The 16,002-nt window shown below is 44.1% G+C and overlaps 1 protein-coding gene across 6 annotated transcripts in view; it reads right to left on the reverse strand.

The window, feature by feature from the left end:
- LOC127002817 (ankyrin repeat and LEM domain-containing protein 1-like) overlaps positions 1–14,694 on the reverse strand; it is a 48,574-nt gene extending 33,880 nt beyond the window's left edge. For 3 of the 6 annotated variants that reach the window (XM_050869033.1, XM_050869032.1, XM_050869036.1), the window contains exons 1-8: positions 14,642–14,694; positions 14,370–14,455; positions 11,001–11,156; positions 10,144–10,388; positions 8,494–8,585; positions 6,089–7,812; positions 5,782–5,855; positions 3,747–3,851 (exon numbers count right to left, since the gene is read on the reverse strand). In XM_050869033.1, the coding sequence (XP_050724990.1) occupies positions 3,747–3,851; positions 5,782–5,855; positions 6,089–7,812; positions 8,494–8,585; positions 10,144–10,388; positions 11,001–11,156; positions 14,370–14,425 (2,452 nt within the window). In that variant the 5' untranslated portion in view covers positions 14,426–14,455; positions 14,642–14,694. Of the gene's footprint in view, positions 1–3,746; positions 3,852–5,781; positions 5,856–6,088; positions 7,813–8,493; positions 8,586–10,143; positions 10,389–11,000; positions 11,157–11,482; positions 12,692–14,369; positions 14,456–14,641 lie in introns of those variants that run through there. The other 3 variants (XM_050869037.1, XM_050869038.1, XM_050869035.1) reach the window with 3 other exon arrangements.
- Positions 14,695–16,002: the final 1,308 nt, after the last annotated feature.

Consider the following 16,002-nt stretch of genomic DNA (forward strand, 5'->3'; position numbering starts at 1 on the left):
CTATGCCCTCTCTGGCCTCAACTCTCAGAAGGCTTAGGCTGGGTTCGCACGAGACACATTTAAGTGGTCAGTGGCCTCCACAAAAAATGGTCGCCACGAATAATGGTAAGTGCACCCTGCACACGAGCCACTTGGTGGCGGCCACTAATGAGGTCAGTACGTGGCGTTATGGATCTCGTAGAGGTAGCAGCTGTCTGTGCTCTCTTGATGCAGATGAAGCGCAGAAAGCGCAGAAGAAAGTTCTGGGTTCACCCCATAGCTAGCAACAGACTACTGCGTATAGCATTCCATCCATTATTTACAGAGATAAAAGAGCACCCTCATATTTTTTTCTACTTCAGGAAGTCACAGGATAGTTGATCATCTTATGACAGTAATTGGTCCACGTGTAACACGGCAGGACATCAACATGAGGAAGAGTGTGCCAGTACAAGAGAGACTTTCGGTGATCTTAATGTAAGGCTTAACATGAAGAATATAAAGTCACATTATATGTAATTTATTGACATAATTCAGCAGTCTGTGCGGTTCCACAACACTTCCACTTCTACTTCCTGATAAATAAAACTACCACATTCAGTAATTAATCCACACCAGAATCAATTAATATGCAAAACTATGAAACGAAATGAAACATGAATTCTGAAAGCGTATAAGAGCTTATCCATCATGCGCTTATACATCATCATGACAGTTCATGTAAGTCAGTGTCAAGACAGAGGGAAAGCGGCGGGTGGCAGCAACCGATAGCGGTTGTGTGCACGCTGCCATTTGAAACAACGGTATCTATCGCTGTCCCACAGTGGTGTGGTCGGAAAAAAATGGATCCGCCCGCCACAACTCGCCACTATTTTGTGGCGACCACAAAAAAAGTGGCCCGTATGCATGCTGCCATAGAGATGTGTGTGTTCTATTTTGACAATTATTTTGTGGCGGTCACTCACCACTAAAAAGTGGCTCGTGTGAATCCAGCCTTATGGACCTGATGGAGTGCCTCCTATTGTCCTAAAAAACTGTGCCTCCGTGGTGACACCCTGCCTGGTCAAACTCTTTCGCCTCTGCCTGTCAACATCTACCTTTCCTTCCTGCTGGAAGTATGCCTTCATACAGCCTGTGCCTAAGAAGGGTGACCGTTCCAATCCTTTAAACTACCGCCCCATAGCTTTACTTTCCTGTCTATCTAAAACTTTTGAATCAGTCCTTAACCTGAAGATTTAACAGCACCTTTCCACTTCTGCGCTTCTATCTGATCGCCAGTATGGGTTCCGTAAGGGGTGTTCAACTGGCGATCTTTTTACTCTCTTAACTGATTCTTGGTCATTCTCTCTTAGCCGTTTCGGTGAAACTTTCTCAGATGCGGTAGACATATCGAAAGCCTTCGATAAAGTCTGGCACAACTTTTTGCTTTCTAAACTGCCCTCTATCGGATTCTATCACTCTCTCTGTTTCTTTATCTCCAGTTTCCTTTCCGGCCGTTTTATGTCTGCTGCGGTAAACTGTCACTGTTCTTCTCCTAAACCTATCAACAGTGGTTTTCCACAAGGCCCTGAACACCTATCCCCCATTCTTCAACAATACTCAGCTGTTACCATCTTCAACACTAAACATCCTCGGTGTATCCCTAACTCAAAGTCTTTACTGGAAACTTCACATCTCCTCTCTCACTAAATCAGTTTCCTCGAGGTTGGGCGTTCTGTATTGTATCGGCCAGTTCTTCTCCCCCGCACATTTGCTATCCATATACTGGGGCCTTGTCGGCCCTCGTATGGAGTATGCATCTCACGTGTAGGGGGCTTTCACTCACACAGCTCTGTTGGACAGAGTGGAGTCTAAGGCTCTTCGTCTCATCAGCTCCCCTCCTCTTACTGATAGTCTTCTACCTCTTAAATTCCGCCGCCATGTTGCCTCTCTTTCTATCTTTTGTCGATATTTTAACGCCGACTGCTCTTCTGAACTTGCTAATTGCATGCCTCCCCCCCTCCCGCGGCCTCGCCGCACACGACTTTCTACTCAAGCTCATTCCTTTACTGTCCAAATCCCTTACGCACGAGTTAACCAGCACTTTCACTCTTGCATCCCTCACGCTGGTAAACTCTGGAACAATCTTCCTTCATCTGTATTTCCTGCTGCCTACGACTTGAACTCTTTCAAGAGGAGGGTATCAGGCCACCTCTCCTCCCGAAATTGACCTATTTTTCGGCCACTCCTCTTAACTCTTTTGTAGGAGCTTTTACTTACAAGGCTGACTCCTAAGCGTGACTCTTCTCAGCTTGGCATGGCTTCTACTTACAAGGTTGACTGTAAGCTTGCCCATAAGCTTGCCATGGCTTCTACCTACAAGGCTGACTATAAGCTAGACTCTCCTCAGCTTAGCGTGGCTTCTACAGTACTTACAAGGCTGACTCTTAAGCTTGACTCTCCTCAGCTCGGCATGGCTTCTACTCACAAGGCTGACTAAGTTTGACTCTCCTCTGGTTGGCATGGATTTTACTTACAAAGCTGACTCTAAAGCTTGGCATGGCTTCTACTTACAATGCTGACTCATAAGAATGGCATGGCTTCTATTAACAAGGCTGACTCCTAAGCTTGACTCTCAGCTTGGCATGGCTTCTACTTACAAAGCTGACTCTTAAGGGGGGGGTTGTAAAATCTCAAATCTCATGTTAAGTTCCTTATGTTCTAAGTGTATCTTCTTCTTTATTTATGGGCCGATTTCTTTCATTCAAAAAGCATTTTAATCAGGAAGGATAGGAAGTTAAAGGCTACTCTCTTTTGGTTTTATACAATAGTAAAAGATATTTTTTAAAGTTCGATGAAATAATACAATTTTTTTTATATAAATATTTCTCAAAAATCTAAATCAACTTCAAACAATAGTTTCGAGGGTAGCCTTTATTCCTTACACTTACTTTCATAAGCTGCAGTGGGAGATATATGTATAACAAGAAGTGCAAAGGAGGAGATTTTTTTTAATGCGAAATCATGTTTTTGAGATATGAAGCGATGAAGTTTAAATATTTTTTTATTTTACCTACACCACCTAGGGACTTGAAATCCACAGGATATATACATCAGGATATGAAGAAAAAAGCAGACATGGTTTCCCTTACTTACTTTCATTGGTTGCTGTTTTGTTTACCCAAGGTTACGTCTTTTTTACGGGGTCACAAATAAATGTACTCGAATTTGATTATTTTTCGCCACATTTCAAAGTAAAAACTGGTGTTCTACTTTGTAAAATCAATAAAATGTATTGTAAAAGACATCTGAGGCGGATAAATAGAGTATTTTGTTGGATTTTTGAAAAAAAAAATGATTTTATCGATTAATAATGACTGCTAAAATTTCCCATTTTCTTAGCCAGTGATGAGAGAGAACTTAAGAGTTTCATGATAGATCTAGAATTTTTTTTATATAATTAAAAAGTGGTGAAAACATGGATTGCAAGCCCGTGGCGCCGCGCGGAAGCTCACTGCAACACATTGCAATGCATGTTGCATACCATCGGGAAGATGCCTACCGGCGCAATAGGCAACAACGTAAAAAAAAAAAAAAAAAAAAACTATTATTTTTTCATCAGATTCATTCATATACCAAAAGAAAGCAAAAAATCACAGAATTGTATGAGCCAAAAAAAAAATTTTTTTTTTCAGGCCGACCATTTACAATCCCACCTTAAGCTTGACTCTCATCTTGGCATGGCTTCTACTTACATGAGTGACTGAAGTTGATATATTTTCACTCACCAGGCTTGAGGTTGAAGTCAAGGCCGCCCATCGCCCCCAGCAGCTTGTCAAGACTCATGGCTTGTGTTGGCAGGGACGCTTTTCCCGAATTGTCTTGGGTTCCCTCTGAAAAAAAGCAGGATGGAAAGGATTAAAGGCATGGAAAGAAAACATGAAGGAAAGGAAAGGAAGGAAAGAAAACATGAAGGAAAGGAAAAGGAGGACAGAAAACAGGAATTAATGGAGGGTAGGAAAGAAATCAGGAAGGAAAGGAAAGAGAGGAAAAAGAACAGGAAGGAAAAGAATGATATGACAAAAAACAGAAAGGAAAGGAAAGAGAACAGGAAGGAAAAGAAAGATAGGAAAGAAAACAGGAAGGAAAGGGTGAAAAGAAAACAGGAAGGAAAGGAAGGAAGGAAAACATGAAGGAAAGGGAGGAAACAAAACATGAAGGAAAGGGAGGAAACAAAACAGAGAGGAAAGGCAGGAAACAAAACAGAGAGGAAAGACAGGAAACAGAACAGGACGGAAAGGGAGGAAATAAAACAGGAAGGAAAGAAAGGGAAGGAAATAAATAAAACAGAAAGGAAAGAAAACACGATGGAAAGAAAACAGGAAGAAAAGGAAAGAGAGGAAATGAGAGGAATGAAAACAGGAAGAAAGAGGAAGAAAACAGAAAGGAAAGGAAGGAAAGAAAACAGGAAGGACAGGAAGGAAACAAAACAGGATGGAGAGGAAAGGAATGAAGGAAAACAGTAAGGAAAATAAAGAAAGTAAAGAAAGAAAACAGGAAGGAAAGAAAACACGAAGGAAAGAAAACAGGAAGGAAATTAAAGGAAGGAAAGAAAGAAAACAGAAAGGAAAAGAAAGAAAGGAAAGAAAGAAAACAGGATGAAAAAGAAGGAAAACAGGAAGGAAAGGAAGGAAAGAAAGACAATAAGATGGAAAGGATTGAAGGAACGGAGACAAGAGGTCCATATTCTTAAACGTATCCCAAGCACACACATGACTGTTTTTGGAGGAGTTTTGGCTATTTCCTGGAGGTAGTTTGACCCTCCTCCTGTATCAAGAATCTAAAAAAAATCCCACTAGAAACTGAGTGACCGTTTTGAACCATATTCATAAACATTTCCTAAGCACACACACACACACACACACACACACACACACACACACACACACACACACCTGACACGGTTTTTGGAGGAGTTTTGGCCATTTCTTGGTGGTAGTTTGACCCTCCTCCTGTACCAAGAACTTAAAAAATCCCATTAGAAGCTGATTGACCTCCATTCTAGATCATATTCTTAAACATTTCCCAAGCACACACATCTGACACGGTTTTAGGGGAAGTTTTGGCCATTTCTTGGTGGTAGTTTGACCCTCTTCCTGTACCAAGAACTTAAAATAAATCCCATTAGAACCCGACTGACCTCCATTCTAGATCATATTCTTAAACATTTCCCAAGCACACACATCTGACACGGTTTTGGGGGGAGTTTTGGCTATTTCCAGGTGGTAGTTTGACCCTCTTCCTGTACCAAGAACTTAAAAAATATCATTAGAACCTGAATGACCTCCATTCTGATCCATATTCTTTAACATTTCCCAAACACACACACTCACACATATTTGAAACGGTTTTTCGAGTTTTTGGCCATTTCCTGGTGGTACTTTGACCCTCCTGTAACAAGAACCTGAAAAATCTCACAAGAACCTGAATGATCTCCGTGGTGAACCTTGGAAATAGTTGACGTTGGAGGTGGACGTGTCTGAGGATACTGGCTGCAGTGGCGAAGTCATTCGCCACGCTCCTCAGGAAGTGTCAGTGAGATAATTGAATAATTGATCAGTGTTGCCATGGGGGAGTGACGGAAATGCGCTAGACTGCCAAAGAAAATCCACTAAATGCTGTTCACTGGCATCATTCATCACCGGGTACGTTATCTGGATCTAGATTGTATAGTAACTGTCAAAGATATATGTGACATTGCTTAAGTTCTCTCTCTCTCTCTCTCTCTCTCTCTCTCTCTCTCTCTCTCTCTCTCTCTCTCACCTGATTTTGTTGTCTTGAATACTTGGTTGACTGCTTTCTTGCCCTCTTTCATCGAGACTCCACCTGCTCTGCCACTGTAAAAGAAAGAGAGAGAGAGAGAGAGAGAGAGAGAGAGAGAGAGAGAGAGAGAGAGAGAGAGAGAGAGAGAGAGAGAGAGAGAGAGAGAGAGAGAGAGAGAGAGAGAGAGAGAGAGAGAGAGAGAGAGAGAGAGAGAGAGAGTTAGTTTAGTTTCATGTATGGACTGCCACTCAGCCTAAACACACACACACACACACACACACACACACACACACACACACAACCTTACCGGGACACAAGGGACAGGAGGGAGGGGCAGCGTATCTCAATAAGCCGAGCGCCCGTCATCAAGTCTTCGTAAAGAAATTCCTCGGCGATGCTCAGGACCCCAGGACAGGAGTTCGCCAGCAGGTTCGGGGACTGGTGCTGCGTGATTCTTTCGCCCGGTGACTGTGGTGTGGAGTGGTGCAAGGGTGTTTGGTGAGGCTCAGATCTGCCGCATGAACCGAAAAAATCACCGATCTTGTTTTTATAGAAGTCACCATACCGATTTCCTGACAGCAATGGTGAGGACTGAGTTTGGTTTTGACATGCACTGGAAGAGCCGTCATTCTTGCCAAATTCAATAGGAAAGTCGTCAATCTTGAGTTTACAGTAGAAATCACCATACCTACATCCTAATTGTGATGGTGAGGACAGAGCTTGGGTTTGTCTTGCACTAGAAGAGGCATTATTTTTGTTAAATTCACCAGGAAAGTCGACAATCTTCTTGAGCTCACCAGGAGTGTCACCATGCATGTTTTCCCTGTGTGGTGAGAACTGGGGAGGGGTGAGGTCTGTCTGGGGGTAAATCTGGTGAGTTTTTCTTCCACGTGCACTCCGTAAGTCACCATTCTTCTTGGGTTTCTCAGGGGAGTCACCATTCTCGTTGGACTTTGGAGCTGAACAGAGAGTGAATTTCTTACAGTGTGTGGGCTGGTGAAGAAATGCTGTGCCAACCTCACCAGGAAAGTCACTATTCTTCTTGGCTTTCTCGTAACGGTCACCATTCTCGGTTGACTCTGGAGGCGAATAAGGTGTCAACTTTCTACAGTGTGTTGGTTGGTAAAGAGATGCTGGGTTCTCACCAGGAAGGTCACCATTTTTTCTTGGTGACCTCACTGATGAGCCGGACTTGGTGAAAATTGTTCCAGTTTGGTTGCGACTCGATACTCCCTTTACTATTCTGGATGACTCATCGCAAGTGTGGTTACAGTCACTTGGGTAGCAATCTGGTGCTCTCCTTGACTCACCGCATGTCTGGTGTTGGGGGTGCATATACTCAGTGAACTCCGGCTCACCAGCGCTCTCTGTTTCCGGTAAATTGAGAGTGCTATCAGACACATTGAAGATGAGCTTCTTTTTTAGCCCTGACGGCACCTTCGTTTCTCTGTATATGAACGCTTCTCTCTTCCTGGGGCACCCTATGAGCTGGGGTGTTGTGCAGAAGTCAGGTTTGAATTCAGTCTTGGCTGTCAAGTCTGCTGTGCCTCCCATCCCACTCTCTCCTTGAGGCTGTATAATATCGCTGACAGAATCTTCATTATCGGACTTTCCCTCCAACGGCCTTTGCTCAGACTCACCAAGCCTGTGACCTTCCTCCCCATGACTGCCATCGTCGCAAGAGGAATCAAAGGACACACTTATCGCTAGACGAGCGACGTTTAACTCCCTGATCGTGGACTCCGATCCCGTCTCTTCGTAGTCACCCGAGGAAATATCTCTCTGCTGTAGTGTACCCCCGAGGCAACGTTTTAGAGCTCGCATGTCATTTTCGCTGTCGGTATCCGCTTGACACGCCTCAACCTGCCTCTGGAGTGACTGCAGGAAGGGGTGGCTGCTCAGGAAGGCTGGGCGCTCACAACTAAGGTCCTCCAAGTTAGAATCTGTATCCTGGTCTTGGTGCTGCCTGACGTACTGTACTATGCGTGTCCCAAGGCTCACGTCACCGCCACCACCACCATCGCCGCCTTGCTGAAAATATCGAGTATTGTTAAACGTATTGTCGCCTCAGTTCCCGTGTTTGAAAAGGCTCTCGTGGAAGGTGCTGGAATATTCATAAACATGGTGATAGTTTTACCCGACTTCTGCACCTTAAACGAGAAAAAAAAAATCGCCATGAAAACCGGGTTAACTTTCTTTGTGGCCTTGAGAAATAGTCGTAATGGGAGCCCGATACGTTTATTAATACGAGCGTAATTCATCGTGGGACATATTATAGTTATCATATACTAAGCTGACCCACGAGCCCTGCCCCTTCTTCCATACCCAAGGGATGTGATTGGTTAGATGAAAGGTTGGAGGAATAGTCAAACCATTTCAAATAGTCCGTTTGGGCGTTCGATTTCGCGGGTCCTTTCCTCCCCTTTGCTCTGCCACACAGACAATCCAATCTCTTCCTCTCATATGTTAGCTATAGGTGGCATATGAGAGGGAGGGATAGATGTTGGGACAGTGTGATAGAGCCGAAGGGATGGAAGGACCCGCGGAATCGAACGCCCAAACGGATTATTTGAAACGGTTTGACTATAGCAGCCAAAGTTATCTCAGAGGGAGGATGAGAGCAGGGGTGGGGCACGCAGTAAGTCATGTACCAAAAACAGTAAGCTTGCACTGGATCATGCAGGCTAATGACACTGATGATAAGACAGTCACCTGATATTTTGAAGCACAGGACGAGGAGGAGGAAGATGTGTCAGGCTCAGCAGCACGGCAAAGACTGGCCCGCCCCATGACCTTATAACCAACTAGGGGATGAACAGAGAATCACATCATCTACTGACATTTAAGGTTACAGGGTGTTTAATGGCTTCTCACACACCATTTGCATACATTCAACACTCGATTCCCTTCAAGGTGAAAGAGAAATAAGTTTAACCCTTGGAAAGCAATAGTAGTGGTGGTAGTAGTAGTAGTAGTAGTAGTAGTAGGAGGAGGAGGAGGAGGTATTCAAATTTGACAACATCCTTCCTTATTGAATATAAGTAAAAGTAGTAGTAGTTTTTTTTTTTTACAACAAAGGAGACAGCTCAAGGGCACAAAAAAGGAAACAATAATAAAAAAAAAACCCCGCTGCTCGCTGCTCCTAAAAATAATCAAAAGAGGTGGCCGAAAGAGGGGTCAATTTCGGGAGGAGAGGTGTCCTGATACCCTCCTCTTGAAAGAGTTCAAATCGTAAGCAGGAGGAAATACAGATGAAGGAAGATTGTACCAGAGTTTACCAGCGTGAGGGATGAAAGAGTGAAGATGCTGATTAACTCGTGCGTAAGGGATTTGGATAGTATAGGGATGAGCATGAGTAGAAAGTCGTGTGCAGCGGGGCCGCGGGAGGGGGGGAGGCATGCAGTTAGCAAGTTCAGAAGAGCAGTCAGAGTGAAAATAACGATAGAAGATAGAAAGAGAGGCAACATGGCAGCGGAATTTAAGAGGTAGAAGACTATCAGTAAGAGAAGGAGAGCTGGTGAGACGAAGAACCTTAGACTCCACTCTGTCCAGGAGAGCTGTGTGAGTGGAGCCCCCCACACGTGAAAGGCATACTACATACGAGGGCGGACAAGACCCCTGTATATGGGTAGCAACTGTGCGGGGGAGAATAACTGGCGGAGACGATACAGAACGCCCAACCTCGAGGAAGATGATTTAGTGAGAGAGGAGATGTGAAGTTTCCAGTTAAGATTTTGAGTTAAGGATAGACCAAGGATGTTTAGTGTTGAAGATGGTGACAGCTGAGTGTTGTCGAAGAATAAGAGACAGGTGTTTGGAAGATTGTGTCGAGTTGATAGGAGAAATTGGGTTTTGGGGGCATTGAAGGACACAAGGTTCCTTTTACCCCAATCGGAAATGATTGTAAGGTCTGAGGTTCAGCGTTTTGCAGCCTCCAGTCTGGAGTCGTGTAAATCCTGTTGAGAGGGTATTCTGTTGAAAGAAGTTGAATAATGCAGAGTGGAGTCAAGTAAGGTCTGAGGTTAAGCGTTCTGCAGCCTACAGCCTGGAGTCATGTAATTCCTGTTGAGAGGGTATTCTGTTGAAAGAAGTTGAATAATGCAGAGTGGAGTCATCGGCGTACGAGTTGATAGGACAGTTTGTTATGGAAAGAAGTAGTAGTAGTAGAAGTAGTAGGTATTGAATTTTGACATCCTTCCTTATTGAATCAAAGTAACAGTACAAGTCATAGTAGTAGTAGTAGTAATAGTAGTAGTTGGCATTAAAATCCCACAACTTAATTCCTTACTGAGTGTGAAAGAATCAGTTTCAGGCCACCATTCCCAAGGGTTCAAATACTACAAAGCCAAATTTTCGACTTACTGAACGTGAGCTTGAACTTGGCGTCACAATCCGTTCCTTTGTAATGACTGCAATCCGCTGTGTCGAGGAGGCTGTTGAGGAACCCGAGTGCCTGCTGGTGGTGCCCGAGAGAGACCCAGTCGACCGCTGACCTTCCCTGGCCATCACCAAGCAGTGGATCGCCGCCTTGCAGAATCAGGAGCTTTAGTAACTGCGTGTGGCCATTCTGCGCTGCGATATGGACACTTGTTCTGCCTTCATTGTTTCTGGAGAGTAATAAGTAATAAAAAGGGATGTTTACACGTACTTATGTATTGATTCCTTAGCATTGTGACACCCATATTGCGAGCTCCCTTTTTTGGCTGATAACTTGACATCAGTAACTGTGTGTGTGTGTCTTTTCTGCCGTCATTGTTTCTGGAGAGTAAGAAGGAAAAAAGGAGTTGTTTATACGCATTTATGTATTGATGTCTTAACATTGTGTATGCATTATGACATAGTCTCCTTTCCTCGGGCGTTTCCTTGACATCAGTAACTGTGTGAGTGTATGTTATGCCTTTATTGTTTCCTCGGAGCAAGGAGGAAAAAAGGGGTTGTTTGCATGTATTTATGTATTGATTCCTTAGCTTTGTGACACCCGTATTACAAGCTCTCCCTTCCTAGGCTGTTCCCTTGACATCAGCACTAACGGTGTTAGCACACCAGACTCATTTCCTACAAGCTTTCTGATCACCATTTTCAAAGGTCAGTGGCAGGCGTACGAAGAGGGGGATTAATGAGGTGAAAAAAGTCACACACACACACACACACACACACACACACACACACACACACACACACACACACACACACACACGCACGCACACACACAGACTTACGGAACATTAGGGTTTGCCCCACTGTAGAGGAGGAGTCTGGCCACAGCTACAGCCTCTCTCTCCCTCGGTAACGAAGCGGCCAGGTGGAGCGAGGTGGTGCCGTCACTCCACACGAACCTGTCCACATTGCCCTGACACAGAGTCCTCCGCAGGCAGCTGGTGACGAGAGAGAGAGAGAGAGAGAGAGAGAGAGAGAGAGAGAGAGAATTAACCACAGCCCATTTCCAAACCTATCGTTCAGCACCACACATGATTTAGTCTCCTTATCAATCATTATATATCAACAGGGCAGAGGCCATCCACACACAGGTTATGTTTGGGTTAGCTTTTAAAGTGACCTGTTCTGCACCATTTATCTAGGTGTGTGTGTGTGTGTGTGTGTGTGTGTGTGTGTGTGTGTGTGTGTGTGTGTGTGTGTGTCGGGAAAAGACAATCAGGAATGTCTGTCGCTGACATAGCTGAGGAAGAAGGCGTCTCCTTACCAACAGTAAGAAAATGGTGTAGGAGATGGGAAACTGAAGGTGATCTACGCGACCATGCGAGGTCTGGGAGGCCGAGGGCAACAACACCAGACACCGACCGCAGAATCATTGAGCAGGCAACAATGACGCCCATTTCCAATGCAGTGCGCATGCGGGATCAACTGCGACTACAAGTGTCGGCTAGTACAATGCGCAGACGACTTGATGGGAATCGTATTCATCACAGGATTCCTGCCGAGAAAGAGGTTCTAACTGACAGGCATCAGGAAAACCGACTCTTGATCGCACAACAACACGTGGACGAAGGACTAGATTATTGGGGACGTGTGATTTTCTCTGATGAGAAGACCTTTTCCTCGACCACACACGGACGTCCTCACTGCTGGAGACTAAATGTCACCAGATACAGACGTGAAAACATCTACGAGGTAGCACAGAGTGGCCATGTGACCTGCAACATGTGGGGCTGGATACATCTATACGGTGTGGGTGAAATGACGCATATTGACGGAAGATTCACTGCAGATAAGTGTATAGAAATATTAGAGAAGGTCATGATCCCTACTGTTCGTGCTATGGCTACACCCTACCCAGAAAGGATTCTATTCATGTAGGTAATGTGTTAAAGAATACGTAATGTAAAAATCCTGAATTTATATGATACTGTAAACTTTCGATTAAAGGATGTTACACACCTATTAATTATACATATATACGTAATATTCTTTTCAAAATTAAGTCATATATTACAGCACTGAATCATGCGTAAATCTGCACTGTGTATTATGTTATTAACCATCATTACTTTCCATTTGTAGGACAGCTGCCCTGTCCATACTGCTGGAATCGTGCGCCGATGGTTTCAGGACCAGCGTGATATAGATCTGCTGCCGTGGCCATCTAAGTCAGCCGATCTAAACCCAATAGAGAACTGTTGGGGAGTGATTGTCAACGCCTGGCAACAGGAACAAGAAAGAACGACTCACGCTCTTGTGCAGTACTCTATGCATGAATGGGAGCGGCTCAGGAGACAACCACATAATATTATCCACAATACTGTTGCATCAGTACCGGCAAGACTGCAAGAGGTCATTAACAACAACGGTGGATGGACCCATTATTAGTAGTACTCCTCCTCCATTCTCTGTCTACTTATCTACTCTACCTTGTCATCTTTTTCCAATTCCCTTTCTCCTATTTTCTTTCTTTCATATCATGTTTTATTCGTCACTGTTCTCTCTCTCTCTCTCTCTCTCTCTCTCTCTCTCTCTCTCTCTCTCTCTCTCTCTCTCTCCTTACAGTTTTGTCTCACATTCATGTAAACTGCAGCGTTTATATTCCATAATTGTGAGCATATAATATACCTGCATAGACTTTTGCTATATTTATTTCGCCTCATTTGTATAGTTTACGGGTAGGTTATGAAATACGTGTTGGCTGACACCCGGCATAAATGGAAGTAGTGGTTCTTGGCAATAACACACAAAACACATGTCAGTGATTCATCCGAGATTTCGTGGGACCGACACCTACAGCCATAGTCAGTCCACAGGTCGCATCTATAGTAGATTCGGTGAGAGAATAGTCGGTTATAGGTAATAGTATGTAATACTGTCTAGAATCGATACTTTCATTTATGCTGGCTGTCCGCCAACACGAATTCCAGGATTTCAAGAAATCTCGGATGAAACACCGATACGCGTTCCGTTATCAGATTCCGAACCATGCCTACACGTGACGTCAAAAACCCTGACTCCACCCCTTCAGAGCTACCATCCCCGTTGACACAAACATATGTGGAAACGAAATTTTGGAGCCGAGTGTACAAGCTCTCCTTCATATGCTGGACACTCCCTGCCTCCAGTCTTCTCCTCTAGACCATTCCACTCATCGACACTTATGTACTTCTGCGAAACTGTACTGCTTTTTATCCATACGTGTCTGTGTGTGTGTGTGTGGGGGGGGGGGGGGGGGGGGGTTGATATGCATTTTCACCTGTCATTCTCTTTTCTAGTCTTTTTTATGAGTTAAATCAATTTTGTGATGAACTACCGGGCCAACTCACTTATTTTTTTAGTTTTTCTTCCCCTTCTACATATCTAAAGAAACTCGTGGAAAGCCAGTCTTGTGGTGACCCTAAAGAAGGAGGAGGGGGAAACAGTGTTCATAACAGATGTCTAGTGACCTTTGAGTATAGGAATGTAACCTCAGAACTCTTAACTGTTAATAAACCTTGGCCCTGAGAATATTACAGAAGATATAGTGATAGATAATTATAATACAGTACCAGATAGAAATAGAAGAACCTCCCTAGGAAACCGTGCTTGAAACTGGTAATGATTGGGTCACTTAGGCAAGTACATATACACCTAAGACCTCAGGAAACTTATTAAGACTGCCCTGAAAACATTAAAAGAAACAGTAATATATAGTAGACAGTAAAAAATAGCAAGAGATGAGCCGCCCTAAGATAAACTACTTGTAGTTGGCAAGTCTTTGGGTCACTAAGATAGGTAAAGATACATCCAGAACCTCAGAAAACTTAGTAAGACTGCCCTGAAACAACTAAAAGAAACAGTGATAGATAAAACAGCAATGCATACATAAATAGAAGAGCCTTCCAAGGAAAAACTGTTTGAAAATGCCAAGGCTTGGGGTCACTAAGATAGGTAAATATAACTTATAACCTCAGGAAACTCAATAAGCTGCCCTGGAAGTATTAAACTAAACAGTAATAGATAAAGCAGCAAATAGCAATAGGTGGAAATAAGAGAAGAAACAGTTATAGAAGAAAGAGAACTCGAAAACATTGAAGACTAAGTCCCAAAATGGAGCCCTTCTTAAAGACCTATCTGCCAGATGTGTCCTGCTACCCTAAAATACCCACTCGGTGTTGCACGTCCTGACCCACTCCTCGATGAGTCTGGCTTGCACGGGCAGCATGGCGTGTCCAAGGGCCGCCTCACACAGGGTCTGGGCGCCGAGGGAAGAGACAGAACACAGTCACAGGGAAGAACAAGCTGGTGGTGCACTGGGTGACATCTGAATATCCCGCCCTCTTTGCCCTGCCTCCTTCAAACTCACGAACGGGATCGCAAAACAGTAGTCATTATTATTATTGAGATCCATTAACGAGGCTCAAGGAAAGACTATACAGACCCAAAATCACCATCCTTTGTGCTCTACTTGGGGTGTTGTGCAGGTGTTAGCCGGTGGAGGCGTGATAGAAGACTAATACATAGCAAGGTGCACAGGGTGAAGTAAGTAATGGAACTAATAACGAAGCAGTGAAACGTGCACCGAAACAAACCCACACATCATACCTCTCCCCCTTCCTCTTCACGTTCATCGGCTATGAACGTAAGGCTATACGCTCTGAGCGGCGTATCGGTTCGTCGATTTCCCGACGGCGGCGTGGACGTGGGCTGGGGTTTCCATGGTCTTGAGCTGGGGAGGAGACGGGTGATTCGTCACGTCGGTTGTTTACCACAGCAGCTAGGGAGGGAACCAGGCGTAGGAAGTGGCGATTGCGCCCCAGTACGCGCCCCGACGGCATCCTCATGAGGTAATCGCAGCTCCTTCCGACCCCTATGACCACGCCCAGTTTATCCCATCGTTTGGTGACGGGAACCTGGACTCTGACGTGGGCGCCAAGGTCAAGTGGCGGTAAGGGGAGGGCGTGGGCATTGTAGTAGTCCTTGGCTGCATCCACCCGAGCGGTGACACGACGATCACACTCCTCCGTCCTCTCCTGCCACTCAGCGGTGAAGGAGGCGCTGTGGGCGGGGACGCATGAACGTACACTGTTAGAAATGAGGGATTTACATAAGGTTTAATGGAATGGAAGGGGTTTATCATTAAGGTTTAACTACGTAAAGGATTAGGAGAGGTTTATCGGGGAGAAAAGGTTTATTATCTGAACAAGGTATGGCAGTATCATATTTATTATATATATTTTCAATGTAATTATTTGTTATTAACCATATGTTGCATCATTATCAATGCACTTAAAACAACCAGTGGCCACCAGACAAATATAAAACGATTTACAGTTCATTAACAACATTTTTTTGTCATTATAGTATATTGATATCTTTATTTTGAATAGAATATCACACAGTATGATTGAAAATACTACTTCAAAGAATAAAAGAAGGATATGTATGGTGTACGGTATTATTTACGAGGACGACTCTCGGCTAACTGTTCGCGTGATTATTCCCAGGTATCATAAGTTGGAAATTATCGCATTAGCTTAAAGAAAAGATCACTGTTAAGGTTCACACGAATATCATTTCCTTAAAATTTTTAGTGGAGTGTCATCTGGTACGTACGTCGATTTGCTAATTCGTCAACAATGTTACGCTTGCGTCAAGTATTTTTTTTCGGATCAGACGGGATAACTCATCTTTTTACGAGTATTTTATTCTACTGAAACAATTTCATCAAAGGGACATCAATTCAAGTTAATTTCTACTGATTTTATCGCTACGTGGCAATCTTTCATAACCGAATCATTG

Source organism: Eriocheir sinensis, chromosome 24 (assembly GCF_024679095.1).
Source record: "Eriocheir sinensis breed Jianghai 21 chromosome 24, ASM2467909v1, whole genome shotgun sequence".
In the NCBI taxonomy this organism is placed as follows: domain Eukaryota; kingdom Metazoa; phylum Arthropoda; class Malacostraca; order Decapoda; family Varunidae; genus Eriocheir; species Eriocheir sinensis.